The sequence below is a fragment of the Pinus tabuliformis genome, chromosome 6 (genome assembly GCF_031772625.1).
Source record: "Pinus tabuliformis cultivar Carrire ecotype Pingquan chromosome 6, CPIR1, whole genome shotgun sequence".
Taxonomy (NCBI): Eukaryota; Viridiplantae; Streptophyta; class Pinopsida; order Pinales; family Pinaceae; genus Pinus; species Pinus tabuliformis.
This window is the reverse complement of record NC_142292.1, coordinates 2,027,633,951-2,027,655,698: the sequence shown is the minus strand read 5'-3', so window position 1 is coordinate 2,027,655,698 and position 21,748 is coordinate 2,027,633,951. Positions and strand designations below refer to the sequence as shown.

Genomic DNA, 21,748 nt, shown 5'->3' with positions numbered 1-21,748 from the left:
ATCCTTCAATCCTATCCCAAGTTGTTCTTAAGGGGGGATGTTAGGATATTCCGACACATAGGAAATAGTTAAGTACAACTTGGTCTAGTATAGAGTTAGGTAAAGTGTGTTTCTTTACCGTTGTACATTTTGTAACTTACAATCTGACGGTCACGATATGTAGTGATCCAACGGTTCATTCTCTCCTCGGTATTACCGACACTTGACCCGTGGCTTGACACCCGATTGGTCCATGAATTCTATTTAAAGCGCATGGAGGGTCATTTGTAGGGTAATCCGTGCATGAGAGAAGCTTATGTAAATTTTCATTCTTTGATTAATAAATTCCCTGAAGTGGCCGCGTTGGCTCAGGCCGTGGACTGTTTCCCTCTTTGAGGGTTTTAACCACGTCAAAAATACTGGTGTATTGATCTGTGATCTGGTTGTGAGCGGCGTCCTTTTGGTGTTCTTTCTGAGGAACTTACCCTGTAAATTCTTACAATATGCTCTATCCAGGAAAGATGAAGAATCATCAGTGCTTGCAATCTCAGTTATAGTTCTAGAATGGCTTAAATGAAATTCGAAGTGAGTATGCAAAAGATCCAAAAACATATGCTATAATTAATAATCCTCTTGAAAGTTCAAAATTCGAATGGAAAAACAATATTTTGTAGTGTAAAGGAAGAATTTACCTAAGCCCAAATTACAAAGATAAATCCTAGGTTCTCAAGGAGTTCCATGATTCACTATCAACAAGAACATTATCCCCCCGGATTGCTCCATCCCTTAAAAATTCCAAACCAAAAGTGGGAAGAAATATCGATGGACTTTATCGAAGGGTTACCTGTGTCGGATGGAAAAGACAAAATCCTCGTAATAGTCGACATACTCACCAAGTATGCATACTTCATAAGAATGAAGAAATCTAACTCAACAAAACAAATCGCTAAGATATTTCTCAAGAATGTCTACAAGCTGCATGGGTTTCCCAAGGTCATTGTTAGCGATAGAGATGCCAAATTTAAGGGGAATTTTTGGAAGGAAATTTTCAAACATATCGGAACATACCTCAATATGAGTTCAACATACCACCCTCAAATAGACAATCAAACATAAGTTGTCAATAAATGTTTAGAAGCTTACCTTCGCTGTTATGCAACGAACAAACAAAATAAATGGGCTCAATGGTTATACCTCGCCAAATGGTGGTATAATTCCACTTATCACACTCCAACGAAAATGACCTCATTTCAAGCTCTGTACAGTTATGAGCCTCCTAAATGGAAGGAATTTACCATTATCAAGACAAAATTTCCTGCAATTAAAGATCAGTTAGAAGAAAACCAATAAGTCTTCCGAGCACTAAAGGAAAATATAAATATTGCAAGAAATCACATTAAGCAGTAGGTTGACCGAAATAGAACAGAGAGAGAATTTGAGGTTGGAGAGTGGGTATTTGTTAAACTCCAGCCCTACAAGGAATTGTCTTTAAAACAGAAGGGAAAAAAGAAATTGGCGCCAACTTTCTATGGATTGTACCAGATTAACAAAAAGATCAACCAAATAGGATACAACTAAAGCCTTTTTGATAAAAGCCTTGTCCACAACGTCTTCCATATATCTTTCCTTAAAAAAGCACTTGGCAAACACCAAGCGACATAGACAACACTTCCGACATTAAATGATGATGGGAAGATCATTTTAGAACTAGAAGGAATCATTACCATTAGAGAACAGAAATTGTGATCACGCGTAATTAAAGAATATCTCATTAAGTGGAAGAAGTTACTAGAAGAAGAAACCTCTTGGGAGAGAAAAGCGTTTCGTCAACAACACCCGTCGTTACGTAAGCTCTGAGGATAAAGTATCCTTTTGAGAGGAAGGGAATGTTATGTAAGAAATTAAGTAAATGTAATTATGGTTAATTTAGGAAGAGGGGCACGATCAAAAGATCATGCCCCTTCTAGAAAAGGCACCTACGATCATATTTAGGCCAGGGGCCTTCTTTGTAAAATTCATCAATCAGTTATATATATATATATATATATATAAATATATATATTCAGTTAAGATTGTTTGCTTCAACATATCTCTCAATTTGTGAGGACCCACGAAGCGCTCCACATATCATTGAAATCAGCATGACATTGAGAATCCAATGTCAGGGTCTCCAAGGCAAATTTAGTGATTTGCATCTTCAAAATCCTCAAAAAATGCGGGGATTCAACCTTTGCAGCGTGGGGGACTGATCTTCAGCTGGGCATATCTCCTGATCTGGGAGGACCCACAAGACGCTCCACATACCACTGGCAATGGCATGATGAGCTCCATCAGTATGGAATGATCTCATGCTGAGAATCATGACGAACACAATCAATAAGTGCGGGGCAAATGTGGGGTATGATCATCATCCAAGGGATCCAAACCCTAGAGCTAGGGTTTCATCAATGCATCATCTCATCCATCCCTACCAACATATGGAGGACATTAATGACGATATCCTGCACCCGCTTTTACATCAATGACAACATACTCAATTTTGAAGAATGTAACTAGGTTCGGTTTTCATAATTGTATAATGTAATTTATTTGTCAAAAGAAATTTTATAATGACTTATTAAAGCATGAGTTTCATAATTGGGTCATCATGTTTATAGGTCAAAGCCTCCATTACAGGCTTCTAGGTTTTATATTGAGTCAATAGAGTCGTTGTAAATTTTATTAGACCCTTCTTGGGCTTTTGTATCATGTAAAAAGAATTATTTTTGAGTCAAATAGGTCATTTGACACCTCCACACCAAGTCGGCCTACATTAGGGTAATTTGACCCACAGAAAAGGCTATATATAGACAGGCTGTTCGATCCATTTGCTCACTCACTCAACAAGTTCGATACACAAGAAAGAGAGGTAAAAAAAGGTGCGAAATTCCAAGAGAAGGAAGAAGATTGAAGGAGAAGATGAAGTCGATGTTTTGGGCCATCTTTCTCTCACACATGCAAAGTTACTAGGCTATTGCTGGGGCCGAAATTTTGGATTCTACTGCAGGTTGAAGTTCTGTTGCTGGGGTCGAAGTTCTACTGTTGGGGAGGCCGAAATTCTGCTGCTGCGAGGTCAAAATTCTAAGTCGAAGTTGCTACTGGAAAAACATAACTTGAAGAAGAAGGAAGGGACGATTTGGTGATTGGGGTAAGTTTGTGTCTAGGTCAAAGGAGTCTTGGACTATCTCATCTTGTCTTTGAATCTACTGAAGGAAGAGTTTTGACTGGGTTTTTCCCTTATAGGGGTTTTGCCCTTGCTGTTCACCTACATCTTGTGTCTCTTGTTCTTGTGACCTTCATATACGCATAAGTTGGTAATTGCTTGATGAAACATAATATAATAAAGAAGTAAAAGAAGTCAACATAATTCACAAGTAATTATCAAAGAAGAGGAATCAAACCCTAATTACTACTAACATTGATTTATCAACACTCAACACCTTTTCTTTTATATTTAACTTTCATATCTATATATATATATATATTAATTTAATAATAATACTCTTTTTTCTAAAAATATCCATTTGGCATTTTTTTTAACTATATAAAACTTCCTTTATATGATTATTTAGCTAACTTTTTTATTCTTTGGTACTCCTTTTCTGGTCGATTTATTTTATATTTATATTTATAATTTAATATCCTATATACTGCGGGTTTTGATTCCCTTCTCTTTAGTGAATATTGATCGAGGCTCTTTGATTTTGATTGTTAACCTTAATATGAATTTCAATAATAATAATAATTGCTTCCAAAAATGGTCACATTGTTTCTCGTCAATTTTATCAACGTCAATCTTAATTTTCAATTGTATGGATTCGAGCAGGGCTCTGGTGGATGGTATGTATGGTGTTTTAGTTGCTAGCATGATGGCAACGATTCATACTGTTTTGGTAGTTGAAAAACGGATAGTTCAATGGTGGCAATACGACGGTTTTGTCACAATTACCTCAGCGCTCGATTTACACGATACTTGAGTTTTATAGATATTGTGTAGCGCAATAGTCCAAATGCGGCTAATATCAAGAGTGGCTGTAATCGGGTAGGAAATGGCAATGGTTGAACGATGGGTCGACTTTGCTGACACCACTAAATGTATAATAAAGGATGGTGGTTGAGTAGAATTGGGAGGACAATAGGCTAGTGGTTGCACAACGACAGGGTGATTCGTTGGTATATTGCCAGCTATGGTTCAAGCAGAACAGACGGGATGGCGGTTGTGGCTCGAGTAGAGTGGACGGAATGGGGCTATTGGACAATAGTTGGTTGATAATAAATGAATTGATGGCGGAGGGTGGATGCGGTCTATGGAATTGTGCATAAGTAGTGGTGCAGGCTAGCGGTGGCGAATGCAACTAGGCTACGGTGTCAGCGATGGCTGTGGTAGCTACTGGTAAGTCGTTGTTTTGTTTTTAAAATTTTTTTTTTTTACTTTAATATATATATCTATATATATATATATATAGATTTTTTTTCCTATATATATAGATCATTGTTGTGAAAATCGCGATCGGGATAAAATCACCGAGGGTTCGATAAAATAAAAAATTGTAAAAATCAGCAAAACATCTACCAAGAAAAACAAAAATATTCTTTTTTTTAGTATTTAAAGCAACCACAAATTTTTGACAATTTTTTTGGTACTTTATACTATTTTATCGCAAATTTTTCATTTTGGAAAAATCTTGGCGATTTTTTCACGATTTTTACAATTTTGGGCAATTTTTATGATTTTATTGTGATTTTTTCATTTTGGAAAAAGGCGCTGATAACATCGGCCGATTAAATTGCCATGCGAAAAAAATCGCGATTTAATCATGATTTTCGCAACACTTATCTCTCTCTCTCTCTATATATATATATATATATTTTCTTACTTATTTCTTTACTTTTTTCCTCTATTGCCCAAGTGCCAGACGACAAAATGGAGAATCTCGAAAACTATGTAGTGAAACGCTTCGATCACAACGACAACGAAGTTGACGGAGAGTTGATGGCCAAAGACAAGATCAAATTGGCTCTGTGCAACGATTAAGTGGCCAGCGGATCGAACAACTCTGATACCAAATGTTATAAATATCCATGATAGGACAATAATATATTATATAAGAAATGTACATAATATATGAGATGATGGAATTGTTACAAATGAGGGCCCACTTATATACCTAAGAAGGTGCCCCTTTATTAACAGTCATTTCCTTAGGGATATGCCTCTTCATTAGGTAATCTATTATTATGATTTTTATTTATTTATTTATATTTATATTATTTTTATATAAATTATATTCATAACATTTGCTTGTAGGTGTTTGTGGATGAAATTTCAAGTTTTTAGTCTGTAAAACCTTTTAAATGCAAAATCTAGTTTTGATTGCGGTGAAAATTTCGTAAATAGCAGTGTTGTGAACATTGCAATGCTATCGCGATTTTTTGTCAAAAAATCGCTCTTTTTTCGAGGAGGCGATTTAATCGGTCGATAAAATTGGCGATTTTTTCAATTTGAAAAAATCACGATTTTATTGCGATTTTTTAAGCAAAAAATTGTGAGTCGACCAATGAAAATCGTGGGCCGCGGCAACAACGAGTTTTTAAAGGTAAATTCAGATTTTTTTTTTGGTTCATTTTGCAAACAGAAGGCAAGAGTGAAAGATAAGGAGGAGGAAAGGTCAGCGAAGGCGGCTGGTTGGTAAAGTCGGACTTGTAAAGACAGTGAGGTCTTGTGCTCAACCCTGAGCGAGGGCGTTGATTAGTCGCGAGGAGTGACTTTCCTAGGCCAAGCCCGCTCATCTTTAAGGTCGGCGGAGGCCGCTGGTTGGTAAAGTTGGACTCGTAAAGACGATGAGGTCTTGTGCTCAAACCTGAGCGAGGGCGTTGACTAGTTGCGAGGAGTGACTTGCCTGGGCCAAGCCCGCTCACCTTTGCTCGCAGGGGTTTGGTCTCCTGGCCAGCGGACGGTCTGTTATGTCGTTCGTGCCGCTGTGCAGGTCACGAGTTCAAGTCTCGTCTTAACCTGAGGGCCGTTCTTACGGGTTGGACGGTTCCTCCTGGCGGTTATAGTGGCAGCCGATGGGATTCGACCCCGTGTAATGCGAGTACGATACCACCGCCATTGCCGATTCCACTAGATATCAAAAAAAAAGAAAGATAATGAGGAGGATAACTCATCTACAATGGCAAGAGAGGAGAAAAGTGAAGGAATCTAGCATCCCTAGCAAAACAAATTCAAGTTTGGACCAAGTTTCTTCAACAGAGCGTGGTTGTCAGGTATGGGCATCAAATTTGGCCCAATTGTTTTTGTTTTTTTCTTTTTTGTCTTTTGGTTTCTATCACCCATGTATTTTCCATCATTTTTGCTTTGATTTGAATGTGTTTTTTTTGTCATTTCTGTTGCATTTAGTGGAGGGGTTTTTTTGGTAAAAAATGCAAAATCTTGATTGTTAGTTTTATTTGTTTAATTTCTTTTTGTGCCCTAGTTTTTTTCCATGATTTTTGTTTCGGTTTGAATGTGTTTTGTTTGCCATTATTGTTGCATTGAGTTGAGGTTTTTTGTTGTTGTTGTCAAAAATTCAAAATGTTGTATGTGAATTTTAGTTTCATTTGTTTAATTTGCAATTCTTCTTGTGTCCTAGGTTCAAACTTCAAAATTCAATCTTACATTAAAACTCGAGATTCAACAAAGTTACAAACATGCCAAGGAAATTGGACCCTCTGTGGGAATTTGGTGAACTTGACGGAGGGTTTGATAGATCAAATTTGACTTTCAAGTTCTGTGGGCATCATATGATGGGGGGGTATACAGATTGAAGGTCCACCTTGCACAAATTCCTGGACATGAGGTAGGGCCTTGCTCAAATACAAATCTAGAAATCCTTCGAAGAGCCCTCAAATCATTGGAAGAAATAGAGGTAACCAAACTGTTGAAGGCAGCTCTGAAGAGTCAAATGGCAGGGGGTGGAGTGACAGGATTGCGAGTTGACCGTGAGAGTGGTACTAGTTCTTCTTCACCATCAACATCTACACCCAAACCCATAACTACCTCATCATTTTTTTGTTCCTAGAACCACACCTGGTGCATAACCATCTATCACGTCAGTTCTTAAAAAAAAGGGAAAGAAGAAGTTGACAAGTTTTTGGGCAAGGTTCTTCTTTGGAGTGATATTTCTTTGAGCATTGCCAGGAACAACCCATTTTTCCAACTCATGAATGATGTTATTGCTATTGTTGGCCAAGGGTACAAAGCCCCTTCATATGATGACTTTAGAGGGCACATTCTTCAGAATGAAAAGGTTGATTGCACGAAGAGATTGGAGGAGTTTAGGGGATCATGGGCACACATAGGATGCGCTATGATGTCAGATGGTTGGACCGATCAAATGGTAGAAGCCTTATTAAATTCTTGGTTAATTGTCCCAAGGGGACAATGTTTATGAAATCTGTTGATGCATTTGCACATATCAAAGATGCACGATTATTATGTGATTTGTTGGACATGTTCATTCAAGAGTTGGGTCCACAACATGTTGTCCAAGTCATAATGGACAATGCTGCAAATTATGTTGCTGTTGGCAAGATGCTTGTGGATAGGCATCCTAACTTATTTTGGACACCTTGTGCTGCACACTGCATTGATTTGATGTTGGAGGACATAGGAAAAATTCCTTTTGTCAAGGATATTTTTGAATCATCAAGAAACATTACAAAATTTATATATAATCATGCATCTGTGCTTTATTTGATGATAACTTTCACCAACAACAACGATTTGGTGCGCCTTGCCATTACACGGTTTGCCACTAGTTTCACATCTCATAAATCCCTCCTGAATTCTATGTGGGATCTGAAGAGAATGTTTCTTTCAGAGGGTTGACGTGTTTTGTCATATAGCCGCAAACCAGAGGGAGATGCCATATTTAGGTTAGTTTCATACCAGGAAAGGTTTTGGGCTATGTTGCCAGGAAACGTGGGTGCGGGAACAGGGACGGGGACGGGGACAACATTTTTGGAAACAGGGTGCGTGGGTTCGTCGGGTAATATAATAATATTAAATTTTAATAATTATATTTTATAAATTATAAATTTATAATTAATAATATATATTAAATTTGAATTTGTATATTTTTTCAACTTTAAACAAGAAAACTTTAATGATAATCATTTAAACATGTTTAGTCTCTCCCATATAAAAACACAATTTTTTCATAGGAGATTCTTCTCAACCTGATAGTGGTCTAGACTTTTCTTGATGTCTAATCACCACCTGCCCCATGCATGGTGTGCTCTGTGGTAAAGCAATCCCAAAAAGTTAAAACAGTGGCAGCCTTACCCTTCCACAAAACACGCTTATTCTTTTAGGCATATTTTCCTTGTTTTAATCTTAACACGATGTTATCAGAATGCTGAGAGAAATTGGCAGATTTTGATACTTAATTTAGCCATTTTCCAAAATAGCCCTTCGCCATTTAACAGCATCAGCTGATTACAGCTTATGGCTGGTCTCAATCCTACTTTCTATTTGACCGAAAATGTCTGAACCTGTATGTGTGAATTTACAGTTTATAATTTGATTGTTATTAACTTATTTGGCTCCGGAATGAATGTTTCATAAATTCATTCCAAATTGATTTACAAGAATCTACAGGCTCAAATTACAGAGTAAGAGGTCTCTTTTCCAGTTCTGGTTTCGATGCCATATAATATTAAAGGCATTGAAGATCCACAAATACAGGAGATTCATAATTTACATTGAGACTCTAACAAACCTTGGGCATAAGTTTTGAAATTGTTTTTATAAATTTATAGCATAAGACTAATGGAGAGACTGATCATAAGAGTCTCCTGCGGTAGGAAGGGACTCATGAATGTGCAAACAGCTACCCTTTTTTTTCCAACTATGGTCATCACCTTATTAAATATTTCCACAAAGCTACAACCAATATGATATGATATTCTGCTTGTGGGATTGTACACCCATAATGTTCCCCTTTTATATTGAGATATCATAATCATATATGATTTCAAAATACTGTGTCGCTCATAAGTTTTGAAAAACTTATCACCATTGATAAATTTTTACAATGATTCATTGCCCTTGAGCAGCACGTCATGCCCACAGAGCAATGCTAAGGCATGTGAACAAAGATAGTCTTTGGAAACTGTAATCTTTGGAAATGATGGCAGAAAATGTCCTTGAGAAACATTCAGAAGACCTTACAACCATCTCTGAAGGAAAATCCAGACCAATGACCATCAATGACTCCAAAAATGATATCATTCGTTTATGGCATATATTCTATATTCTATGGCATATCATTCGTTTATGGCATATCATTTTTTAAATTTCAATAAAAAAAATAATATTTGAAAATTAAATTTTTAATATAGTTTTTTTATGAAGAACCCAAAGAACCCAACTCGAAGAACCTGAAGAACCCAAGAACCCAAGCACACGAAGAACCCGAAGAACCCAAGAACCCAAGCACCCGAAAAACCCAAGAACCCAAGAACCCGTTAAAGGAAAAGAACCCAATTTTTTTTTTGAAGAACCCGGTTCTTCATGGAAGAACCCGGTTCTTCTGGGTTCGTCTGGGAAGAACCCATACCTGAATCCGGTACTTGGGTGCGGGAACCCGGGACGGGTTCGAGAACCCCACCCCCGGGTGCGGGTACCCGTGCAACACAGGTTTTGGGTGGGAGTGCTGGAGGTGTGTAGCATTATTGAACCTTTGGTAAAGGTTCTTCGATTAGTTGATGGAGACAAACCCGCAATGGGCTACTTGTATGAGGCTATGGATAGGGCCAAAAAATCTATTCACATCTACTATGATAATAAGGGAGATGAGGGGTTTGAGAAGCAACAACTCATATGGAAAGTGATTGATGAGCGATGGAACGACACACTTCATTGTCCCATTCATGCTGCAGGGATCTACCTGAACCCCACGTTTTCTTACTCTGATGGTTTCTTATTTTGATCCTGAGGTCATGGATGGAATCTTCACTTGTGTTCAGAAGATAGTGCCATCTCCAGTAGAACATGCAAAAATCTCCAAAGAAATGGAGATGTACATGATGGTTGGTGGCTCAGCTTTGACATGGCTATCCATGATAGGAAGACTAAAATACCAGGTAAGTTTTAGTTTGTTTCAAAATTCATTGTCTCTTCAAGTTCATGCTTTGCTTCAACTTTCATTTTTATTTATTTATTTTTTATTATATTTATTTTACTTGTTGTAGATGCATGGTGGAGAAGCTACGCTGGCAGAGTACCCAATCTTCAAAGGCTTTCCATTCGAGTGCTCAACCAAACATGTATCTCCCCAGGATGCGAGCGTAATTGGAGTGTATTTGAAAAAATACACACCAAGAAGCGCATTAAATTAAAATATTCCAATTAATTTTTTGAATTCATTAAATAATAATTTTTTTTATAATTATTAATTTATTATTTGTAATTTATTAATTTATGACCCTTGTACATGTTGGAGTCCCAACAACTTAATGACATGGTCTACGTCTACTACAATCTTTGATTGTGGGTGACGCAACTTGAGTGGACACTTGATGTGGAGGCCATCTCATTAGATGGGATTGACACCGTTGCTGCATGGAGGGTTGAGGCCGAGAGGCCTATCATGGAGTCAACCCCTGATTGGTTAGAGCAGGAGGTAGTGGAGGGGGTAGAGGAGGAGGAGGAGGATGTGGTCTACCTCATATAGCTCCTAGTTGTTCAAATTCTAGAGCACAATCTTCAAAGGCTTTCAGAGTACCCAATCTTCAAAGGCTTTCCATTCGAGTGCTCAACCAAACATGTAGCTCCCCAGGATGCGAGCGTAATTGGAGTGTATTTGAAAAAATACACACCAAGAAGCGCATTAAATTAAAATATTCCAATTAATTTTTTGAATTCATTAAATAATAATTTTTTTTATAATTATTAATTTATTATTTGTAATTTATTAATTTATGGCCCTTGTACATGTTGGAGTCCCAACAACTTAATGACATGGTCTACGTCTACTACAATCTTTGATTGTGGGTGACGCAACTTGAGTGGACACTTGATGTGGAGGCCATCTCATTAGATGGGATTGACACCGTTGCTGCATGGAGGGTTGAGGCCGAGAGGCCTATCATGGAGTCAACCCCTGATTGGTTAGAGCAGGAGGTAGTGGAGGGGGTAGAGGAGGAGGAGGAGGAGGAGGATGTGGTCTACCTCATATAGCTCCTAGTTGTTCAAATTCTAGAGCACAACAAAGTCCACTACCAGCCCCACTGCCTTCTTCATCTAGAGGGAAAACTTGTTACATTTTCTTACAAGAGGGGTAGATGAAATCAGTAGTATTAGTTATTTGGTTCATTTCATTGTATATGACATTATGACTCATGATATGAGATACATTATTATATTTTTTATTGATATTTTGAAGCCGAGTTGGGACTCTTGTCTTAGTATTCAGGACATGATTCACTGTTATGTGTGATGTAGTCCTTGATTCATTTCATTGTATATGACATTATGACTCATGATATATGATACATTATTATATTTTTTGTTGATATTTTGAGGCTGAGTTGGGACACTTGACTTAATATTCAAGATATGATTCACTGTTATGTGTGATGTAGCCCTTGACATGATATTACACATCTTATATATTAGTTCTCTTTTCATATTTATGTGTCAGTGCATTTATTTTATGTTGTGGATGCTTTACATATTAAAAAAATTGAAAAAAAATGAATATTTTTGTATTTGCCTATTTTTACTGATTTTTTTGCCGATTTTTATTATTTTTTCCGATTTAATCCCAATTGCGATGTTCACAACATTGGTAAATAGGGCTGATGTCATCCTTCCCAAACTATTAGAAACCCTAATCTCTAGCCAATGTTCAACTTGAAGCCTATTTGAGAGTTTACCCTGTTGCTTTGTTGATCTTATCAATAAGTAAACCCTTTCTTTAACCTCTATATGTCTAGTTTCTCCTTTATCATTGTATATCAATAACCCTAGCTTGTAGTAGTCTTTAGCCAATTTAGGGTTAGAATCTTTTGTTCCATTATAAAGAAGAGTTGAGCCTATTCCATATTTAAGTTATATTTCCCTAGTCTATTTATATCACGATGAGTGCTCTAAATAGAATATCCTTATAGGTGTATACAGAGAAGCCTCCCTTGTGGTGAAATTCTACTAAACAACAGGAGGAAGATTGCTGAGGTAACAGTGGCAATTCTTCCTCATTGTTGCCATTGGGTCTGGCCCTTGCTTTGTGAGCCCTCACAAGGCCTGCTAGATTTTGCAGCAACAGTACCTAACCAGTACTAACTGGCCCTCAAATGGGCTTTTCTATTGGTTCATTACCCAGGCCTATCTGACCGGTCAGTTTGACCAGTTATTGGTTCAAATCGGCTGGTTTTATAAACTATGATGTGAAGAGCATGCCCAATTTCAAATACAACGAATAGCATATTACGTCTCCAAATAGGTAGTAAGGATCCTTAATAGTATTTTGCTGATGCTATAGTTGTAGACATGTGGTGACCAGGCTACCTGGAAAAGATAGTGATAACACTGTACCAGTGGATGATTACCAGTTACTCATGCTAAATAAAGATTTACAAGGAAATGGTTCAGCAGATTGCAGCCATTCTGAATTCCACTATACAGCATTTATCAAGACTATATATATTTGGCATTTTGATCTAATTTTCAGCTTTTGCAAAGATTTCCTTCAAGCTTGAAGAACACTTTCTGTGGTACATACTTATTAAAACGTCAGTTTGTTAGTTAATAAATTAAACCAAATTGTAGTGCTTATACTAAACATTCAGCATTGTGGTATTTCTACTTTCTTTTCCATACATACATTTGCTGGTTTTGAAAAGCAACAAATCTAAGTAATGTGACAGTGACTACAAGTATACTATTTTGTCTTCTCTCTTTATTCTTGGAATATTTCGGTTGCAACTCTGTATGGCTGTTTTGTGGCATATTGAATGCTTGGGAGTGCTTTGATATCCTTTATATCTGATTCTCGCAATCAATGTGGCAGAGCAGGAGTTGGTACGTCTAACTTATAAACACCCAAAATCTGAAAGGCTATACTCATTTCCTTCCTATCATGAGGTTTGTTTCACTAACTTTTCTTTTCCATTTTTAATTGTATAATGGGAAGAGAAACTTAATATAGGTTTGTTATATGCTACTTTGAGTAACTTGCTACCGCCATTTTGTTTTGAGTTTTCCGTATTCTTTCACTATTGTAATTTTTTGATCAGTGTAAGCAAAAGTCATACTGCAACGGATTTTTTTTAAGTCACCTAAATTGCCTTTCTAGAGTGGTCTTACAGAATTAAAACATTTGCAATGTTTAAGTCTTGTAATTTTCCCCAACAACTATAATACTATATACTAGTCGAGGAAACATCCAAGATACATCGGGTTGTACAAAGGAAGATTTCCGACATATAAGCATTCAAGACACATCAGGCTGTGCACAATAAGATTTCCAATATTTTTTAGCAGATAGTGTTAATTTTCAACATTTATCATGTAGTGCATTAATGTTCAAAAATTGTCGAGGCATGCTTGAATTTTTTTGAAATGCAATATTTTTTGTTTTATCAGTTTTGACTTTTGAGTGGTGATTTATTTCCATCACTTTGTCAATGGAATACAAAATTCATCACTTCATCTGATTTTCATATGGTTTCTTTAAGCGAAATATAGCAATTTCATCTCAAACTCTGCATTTGTTCTATACTGTAATTTATCTGTGAAGAAAAGTATTTGCTTATGCTTCCAGAATCCATGATGCTTAATTTGCCAATTTACTCTCTTTTTTGACAAGGATATTGGTTAGCGAGTGATCAATAGTGGTTGGTATTTCTAAAGGCTGTAGGTAAGATAGTTGATATCAGAGGCAAAGATTGCGGTAGTGTCTCTGACTCTGACATTATTATTGTTATTGTTAATGATATGGCTGAATATAATAATTTCTATAATACAGCTTGAGTGGGCCTAATGGTTAAGAGCATGTGTTTCCTCCTAAGAGGTTACAGGTTCAAACCGGGGGGGGTAGAGTATGTATGCCTTCGTAGACTTAGCAGTCAAAATCACCGCGCGGAGGTGGGATCCTTGCCCCACAAACAAGGGGGCCTCATACATCAATTTGGTGTCTGGCTTGGCTGTGACCTTAAAATTGGATAATAAAAATAATAATATAGTATCTCATCAGAGAATATGATCAACTCTTTGATTCGAGATGCCTGGGAGCCAGCCACATGCCTGCTAGATCCAATGTATATGTCATGTAACTGAGTTTGTTTTTTGGTTTGGTTTTGGTTTTCCAACCCTAGTTCCTGTCTCCATTTTATTAGTTGTGGGCTGTGGCACATGGGTTTAGCAAAACACCTTTGGTGGTCTTCTCTTGTTGGGTTGAAAACTTCTTGATTGATAAGGCAGCTAGACTTCTTTGTGACATTTGAATAATGTCCTTTCATTAAGGTGTCTCTTCATTAATTATTAATTATTTATTTACATTTATATTTATACATCAACTGTATTACTACTATTGGAAGGTTTAGAGTGAGGATCTTCACCTTGACAATCTTGAAACTTGTTAGGCCACTAAAATGATTTGATAGGTTTTGAGGTTGTCAACCCTAAGTACTTTTTTAGTTCACCTACAACTTCTCCAAATGAGCCTTAGTTGAGTCCATATGACCAATCAATAAACTAGGCAATAGTCTAATCATTAATGATGATCAAATCCATTTTTTCCTTTCTGTTTACGTAGATCTGCAATTTCTACGGCTTACACCATAGTTTTCAGCCCTAAAACCCTAGATGTCTTTGCGGATTTTCCATTGATTCATGTTACATTCCTTTGGAAAATCTATCTTGTTGCGCCAAGTTTCTGCATTCAATAGGGTGGATTGATTTACATCTAGTGCCTGTTTTGTACATTTAATTTTCAGATCAGTAAAGTTAATTTAATTTTCAGATTAGTAAGTTAATTTAATTTTCAAATTGGCCTCTTGTTTTTTTTTTCCCACTGGAAAAATCCGTAATATTTCATTAATATGAAAAATTACATATGTAGATGCCTTTCGCATATGCCATAGTCTCTGTACATCTGTACATTTTACAAAAATTTCTAGATTTTGCTGTTCGGTTATACCACGCAGGGTATTACTGTTAGAGCTGTTTATAAAATTATAGCCTTTTCGGCATCCATCAGTCTGTTACAAAAAAGAGCTATCAAAATAATGCTGCTGCCATATTCCTGTATGTTCTTTTTAAGTAGAATGAAGACCCGCTGTAGGGTATCCCGGGTCTATATAAGGGCGATGATAAAATTTTTGTTCCTGCTGGTCCAGAATCTCCGTGATCTCCCAAACGCCTTGGTCCATCAACGCGGCCTCCTTGGACAGTTTATCAGCATCTTTGTTATGTTCCCTGTAGATGTGAGAAACAGTAATATTGTTAAATGCCGCTTTGAGCTCAAGAACTTCATTTAGTATGATGCTGAGTGTGTGCATGTGACATGTGGAAATGTCATTGAACCAATTTATGATAATTTGTGAATCCCCGAATATGTTGATGCTAGTGCAGTGATGGCTTAATGCAAAATGAAGTAGATGGCGCAAAGTGATAAGCTCAGCATAATTATTTGATCCAGCCCCCAATCCCGCTTTTATTTTGTAGAGATGTTGATCTGTTATGTGTAAAATGAAACCGCCCCCACAGCTTTGCACATTTGCGGCTCCGTCAAAAAATGCCCAAGGAGTACCCTGATCAATGATAGGGGGAGGATTTGGCCGCCGGATTTTTGGGGGAGGCGGGTCCGGGAGCTCTCTAAACGCAGAGATGATACCAGCCTCGAATAAAGGCCAGTGAATGAGCTTGTCTTCAAAGATCATTCGGTTCCTAGCTTTCCAGATGGACCAGTTTACAATAATGGGTAGATTTACAGTCTTCGAACCTTTATGTCTTTTATCCCATTCAATCCAGGCGTTGATGAGATCAGTTCCATTCCAATCACCGGAATAGTGTGTGAAGTTCTTTATATTTTTCCAAATGCTTTGGACGGTACTGCATCTCAAGAATAGATGCTCTGTAGATTCAGAGGCGGTTTTGCACAGAACGCATCTCGACGGTCCATAATGAGCTCTGCGCATTAGATGTTCTCCCGTGGGGATTTTGTTCCTCAAGATGCACCAGGTAAAGAGCTTTGAACGTGGCGAAGCTGAAAGTTTCCATATATTCTGCCACCAACTGTCTAAAACTTCTGGTTTCTTCTGATCAATAAGCTGGATATAGCCTTCCTTAGGTGTGTAAATCCCACTTTCGGCCTGGTGCCAAACAAGTTCATCTGACCCCTCAATGATTCTGATGTGGGATTCCATCAGGGCTGCACAATATTCTCGCCAAGCTGTGTGCCATCTCTGTGGGAGATTTAGTTGGATAGCAGATTTCCAGGCCTGTTGGAATATGTCTGAGTGTTTTGTAAAAATTTCTGTTTTCCCACCCCGGTTTTCAGTTTCACCTTATTTCTCCCATGTAGTTAAATGCCCATTCCCATAACCATACATTTAACAGACTGAAAAAAATAAATATGGCTGAAAACACAAATTCTGGAAATTTTTCAGAATGCTGGAAATTGCAGAAATAAAAATCAGCAATTAAAAACAGCCATTAAAACACATTAAAACACTGATATTTTTGGTCAACTTGACCCTGGAAAAACCCCCTACAACTCTTGGGGAAAACCAGTTTGAGAGCTCTTCTTTATTTCTGAAAATTGCCTTTTTACAGTGAGAATTATTTAGCAAGCAAATTTACAACTTATCTCCTTTCCCGTGCCTCACAGCAATCTGGAAATTACAGCAAACAGGACAGCAATAAATGCTGTACGACCTCCGTTTTGTGTGCAGAAAAATCAGCAAACTGCTCCTCGATGTTTGTGCAAAAATTTGCCTTTCACTATGTGCTGAATCAGCTGTACAAATCTGCTCAACTGCTGTCTTGGAATGTGTGCCAAGCTGCTGTCTCCTTCTCCTTCCTGCTCAGAAATCTCTTTTGCTCTCTTGCTCTCCTTCTCCCAATCTGCTCATGAAAGAATGAATGACCTTTTCCTCCTTTTCCTCCTTTAATATAACTCCAAGTGACTTTTGGGTGATCCAAGTGACTTTTGGGTGATCTCTAAATCCAATGGCTGAAATAGATTTAGATCAATGGTTGAGATTAAATGCTCATTTAAATCTCACTTTCTATTTTTTAATTCATCCCACTTTAATAAAGACCCACTTAGTCATTTATTTCCAAAGTCACTTTTCCTTTCTAATTTTTCATTGACTTTATAAAAGTCACTTTAAAATTAGACTTAATAACTTTATCACTTAAAGTCACTTTTAAATTAGATTTAACTTTATAAAATTATAAAGTCACTTTAGGAGAAAAATAAAATTCTTTTGGACACTTTTCCCTAGGCCAAAGATCAAAGCCTAAGGGAACCACCTGTCCTCCGGTACCAAATTTCAACACTCCCTCTTACCGAGGAAGGTGTTCCTCACCACACCCATCTTGTCTCTAAAGTAGACATGCTTGCCCCGTGGTAAGGCTTTGGTAAGGATATCTGCAACCTGCTCATCAGTGGAAATATACTCAAGCTTCACAGCTCCCTTCTGAACATAGTCTCCGATGAAATGATATCTGATCCCGATATGCTTTGACCTGTCATGAAATACTGGATTCTCCGTGAGTTTAATGCAACTCTGATTATCACAGTAAATCACTGAAGGTCTCAACGGCTGACCAAATAAGCCAAACAACATCTTGCGAAGCCAGATAGCCTCACAACTAGCTAGACTGGCTGCCATATACTCTGCTTCCGCTGAACTCAGTGCTACTGACTGCGGCTTCCGGCTGAACCATGACACTACTGCTGAACCCAACCCAAAACAACACCCTGAAGTGCTCTTCCTATCAGAAGCACAACCTGCCCAATCAGAATCAGTGTATCCTGCCAATCTCACTCCATCTCCCTGCCTGTAGTCCAGACCATAATCCACTGTCCCCTGCAAGTACCGCAAAATGTGTTTTGCAGCCACCCAGTGAACCTTCCTAGGCTCACACATAAACTGACTCATCGTGTTGACTGCAAAACAGATATCTGGTCTAGTGTTGACCAAATACATCAAGGAACCAATCAGTTGCCTGTACAATGTGGGATCCACCAACTCGGAATCCGAAGCATGAAGCTTCTTCCAGTTGGTGATCATCGGTGTCGACATGGGTCTACAATCCTCCATGTGGAATCTGCTAAGGATGTCCACAATATACTTCCCCTGCCCCAAGAAGAAATGCCCCTCCTCCTGCCACACCTCCAAACCCAAAAAGTAATGCATCAAGCCGATGTCCTTCATCTCAAACTCCGCCGCAAGATCTCTCTTGCAGTGCTCTATGAGTCTCTCTGCACCTGTAATGATCAAATCATCCACATACAACACCAGAATGAGAGGCTCCTCACCAATCACAATAAAGTAAAGGTTTGGATCTGCCTCACTCTTTGTGAAACCCATCCCCTGCAAGTATGCATCTATCCTGGAGTACCAAGCTCTGGGAGCTTGCTTCAGGCCATAAAGGGCCTTCTTCAATCTGCACACATGGGACTCCTTCCCATGCACCTCAAAGCCCTGTGGCTGCTCAATGTACACCTCCTCCTGTATGAAGCCATTGAGAAATGCAGTCTTCACATCCATCTGGTGGATCTTCCAACCCATCTCTGCTGCTATCGATATAATGGAGCGGATCGAAGTATATCGAGCCACGGGAGCGAAGGTCTCCTCATAATCAACTCCCTCTACCTGGGAGAACCCTCTAGCCACAAACCTCGCTTTGAATTTCTCAATGCTGCCATCTGCAGCATGCTTTACCTTGTAAATCCATCTGGAAGTAACCATGGATTTGCCCTCAGGCCTCGGCACCACCTCCCAAACATCATTCTTCATGATAGAAGAATACTCCTCCTGCATGGCCTCTCTCCAGATCTGCTGGCTAGCTGCCTCCTCATAGCTAGAAGGCTCAGAGTCAAGGATGCTGGTAACCATCGCCATATAGCTACAGAACCTCTCAGGTGGTCTACTCTCTCTGACCGGCCTCTTCGGCTCAGCAACAGATGTGGCATCTCTCAAGGTGTCCTGAAGCCACTTGGGCTTCCTCTTCCCTGAGCATGCTTCTCCCATAGGAGAATGAAACTCCTCCTCCTCATCACCATCAGTAGCCTGAACTCCTGACTGTCTGTCTGCTGTCCTCCTGCCTGCACCTGAACCTGTAGAAGCTGAGGTACCGTGTGAACTGTCCATCAGTGGACTCCCTAGTGAACTGCTCTGTGAACTGCTCTGCATGCTGCCCGGAGCACCACCCCTCTGGCTCGGCGAGCCACTGCTCACTGATGGACCTGACATCCTCATAGATGTACCTCCGGATCCTCCTGATCCCTGCCCACTGGATCCTTGCGACTGACTCAACTGCTGCTGAGGGTCTGGCTGATCCAGATACTCTAACTCCCGTGACCTCCTAAAGGCCCTGTCCTCCTCGAACTTCACATCCCGTCTGACAACAACTCTCCTCTGTGCAGGAATGTAAATCCGAAAGGCCTTTGAGGTCTCACTGTAGCCCACAAAGATACCCTTCTCTGCGGTGGGCTCTAGTTTGGTCCTCTTCTCTTTGGGTATATAGGAGTATGTAATGCATCCAAAGATATGAAGATGACCAATATCAGGCTTCTTCCCAGAGAAAGCCTCCTCCGGAGTCATGTGCCCCAAAGCACGATGCAGACTCCTGTTCTGCAAGTAAACAGCTGTGTTGCAGGCCTCTGCCCACAAGAACAATGGCAACCCCTGATCATGTATCATGGCTTTGGCAGCCTCTATGATGGATCTGTTCTTCCTCTCCGCAACCCCGTTCTGCTGGGGGTTGTAAGGAACAGTGAACTCCCTCCTAATGCCTGCCTCCGCACAATAGTCAACAAACTCTCCAAGGGTGTACTCTCCTCCATTGTCCGACCTCAAGGACTTGATCTTTCGACCTGTCTGAGTCTCCACAAGAGCTCTGAACTCCTGAAACCGCTTGAAGACCTCACTCTTGGTCTTCAAAAAATAAATCCAGGTCCTCCTAGAGTGATCATCAATGAATAAAACATAGTACTCATATCCACTCAAGGAAACATGAGACATCCGACCGCTCACATCGGAATGAATCAAATCAAGTATCCCCGTCGCTCTGCTGTCACTGCTGGGAAAAGGGGATTTGGCAAACTTGCCCATCACACAACCTCTGCAAGTATCAAAGTGATCAGTACTGAAATCTGGCACACCTGTAGTGATCTCCCGCAATGTCCTCAAGGCTCCATGATACATGTGTCCCATCCTGCGGTGCCAAATCTCACACAGCTCAGAACTGCTAGCTCTGCTGTCGGTACTACTGCTCAATGCCAAAAGGGGCTGGAATGCAAACTTGTACACCTTTGCATGGCGTACACCTATCACTCTAGCTGAATCAGCTGGAGCGTCCCTGGGATACATCAACACCTGTCCTCCCCTGAACAGTACCTCATATCCTCTGTCCTCCAAAGCTGAGACGGATATGAGGTTCTTCCTCATCCCTGGCACATAAAGAACCTCTGACACCTTCAAGGGAGGTTTGGACTCCCTCTGAAATGTCACTGTCCCCACCCCGACTGCTCTAACAACTCTGTCATCACCGAGTACTACCTCAATATCAGTGCCACTCTCTGAAAGCTCTGAGAAGTACTCCCGGACTCCTGTCATGTGACGTGAAGCCCCACTGTCCACATACCAGATACCTGAAGATGCTCCGCTAATCGAGGGAAAAGCATGCTCCCTCTGAACCTGTGTGGCAGGTGATCCTGTACTAGAGGACTCACACGTAGTGAACGCAAACTCTCGGTCAAAACGACCAGCAAAGTCCTCAATCTCTGCTGAAGCTGCCACGTCCTGGTTCTTCCCCTTCTTCTTCTTCTTCTCCGGACACACAACTGCATAGTGTCCCATCTTTTGACAATTCCAACACTTCACCTTGGAATAGTCCTTCTGTGAGTTACCCTGTTTACCTTTACCTTTGCCTTTGCCCCCACCACTGCTTGTGGAAGCCTGCTTCTTCCCTTTGCCTTTCTTGCCTCCTGCCACCAGTGCTACGTCCTCATCCTGCTCAACTGGCTTGGCTGCCCCAAGCTGTCCTTTCCTGATCTCTGTCTGAATACAATCATCCCAAAATCTCTCCCATGTGGGAAGGGTCTCACGTGCACAAACCCCATCAGCAAAGTTCAACCATGAACGGGGGAGGCCATTCACTGCAATACACACCAACTCAGTGGATGGAATGGCCTCTCCAATCGCTGCCAACTCATCTCTCACATTGGTAATCTTTGTGAGATATCCAGCTGCACTATCATTCCCCATCTTAATGTTCTTCAGCTTCTCCTTCAGGACCATCTTCCGGTTCTCATTGGTACTCTGGTAGAGATTGGACAATGCTGTTCACATCTCATGGGCATTGCTCTTTCCTCTCACATGAGGAATGCAATGGTCTTTGATTCCGTCTAGAATCAGCCTCTTACTCTTATTGTTCTTCTTTTTATACTCAGCCAACTGAGTAACATCAGTGGGCACAACAACAGGGTTCTTTGCGGTATGCACCATG

The 21,748-nt window shown here is 39.6% G+C and overlaps 1 protein-coding gene across 1 annotated transcript in view; it reads left to right on the top strand.

Annotated features, from left to right (window-relative positions):
- LOC149267387 (small RNA degrading nuclease 1-like) overlaps positions 1–21,748 on the top strand; it is a 190,409-nt gene that overhangs the window by 77,173 nt on the left and 91,488 nt on the right. The window contains exon 4 of the mRNA XM_089411429.1: positions 13,079–13,147. Coding sequence (XP_089267555.1) covers positions 13,079–13,147 — 69 coding nt within the window. The remainder of the gene's footprint in view (positions 1–13,078; positions 13,148–21,748) is intronic.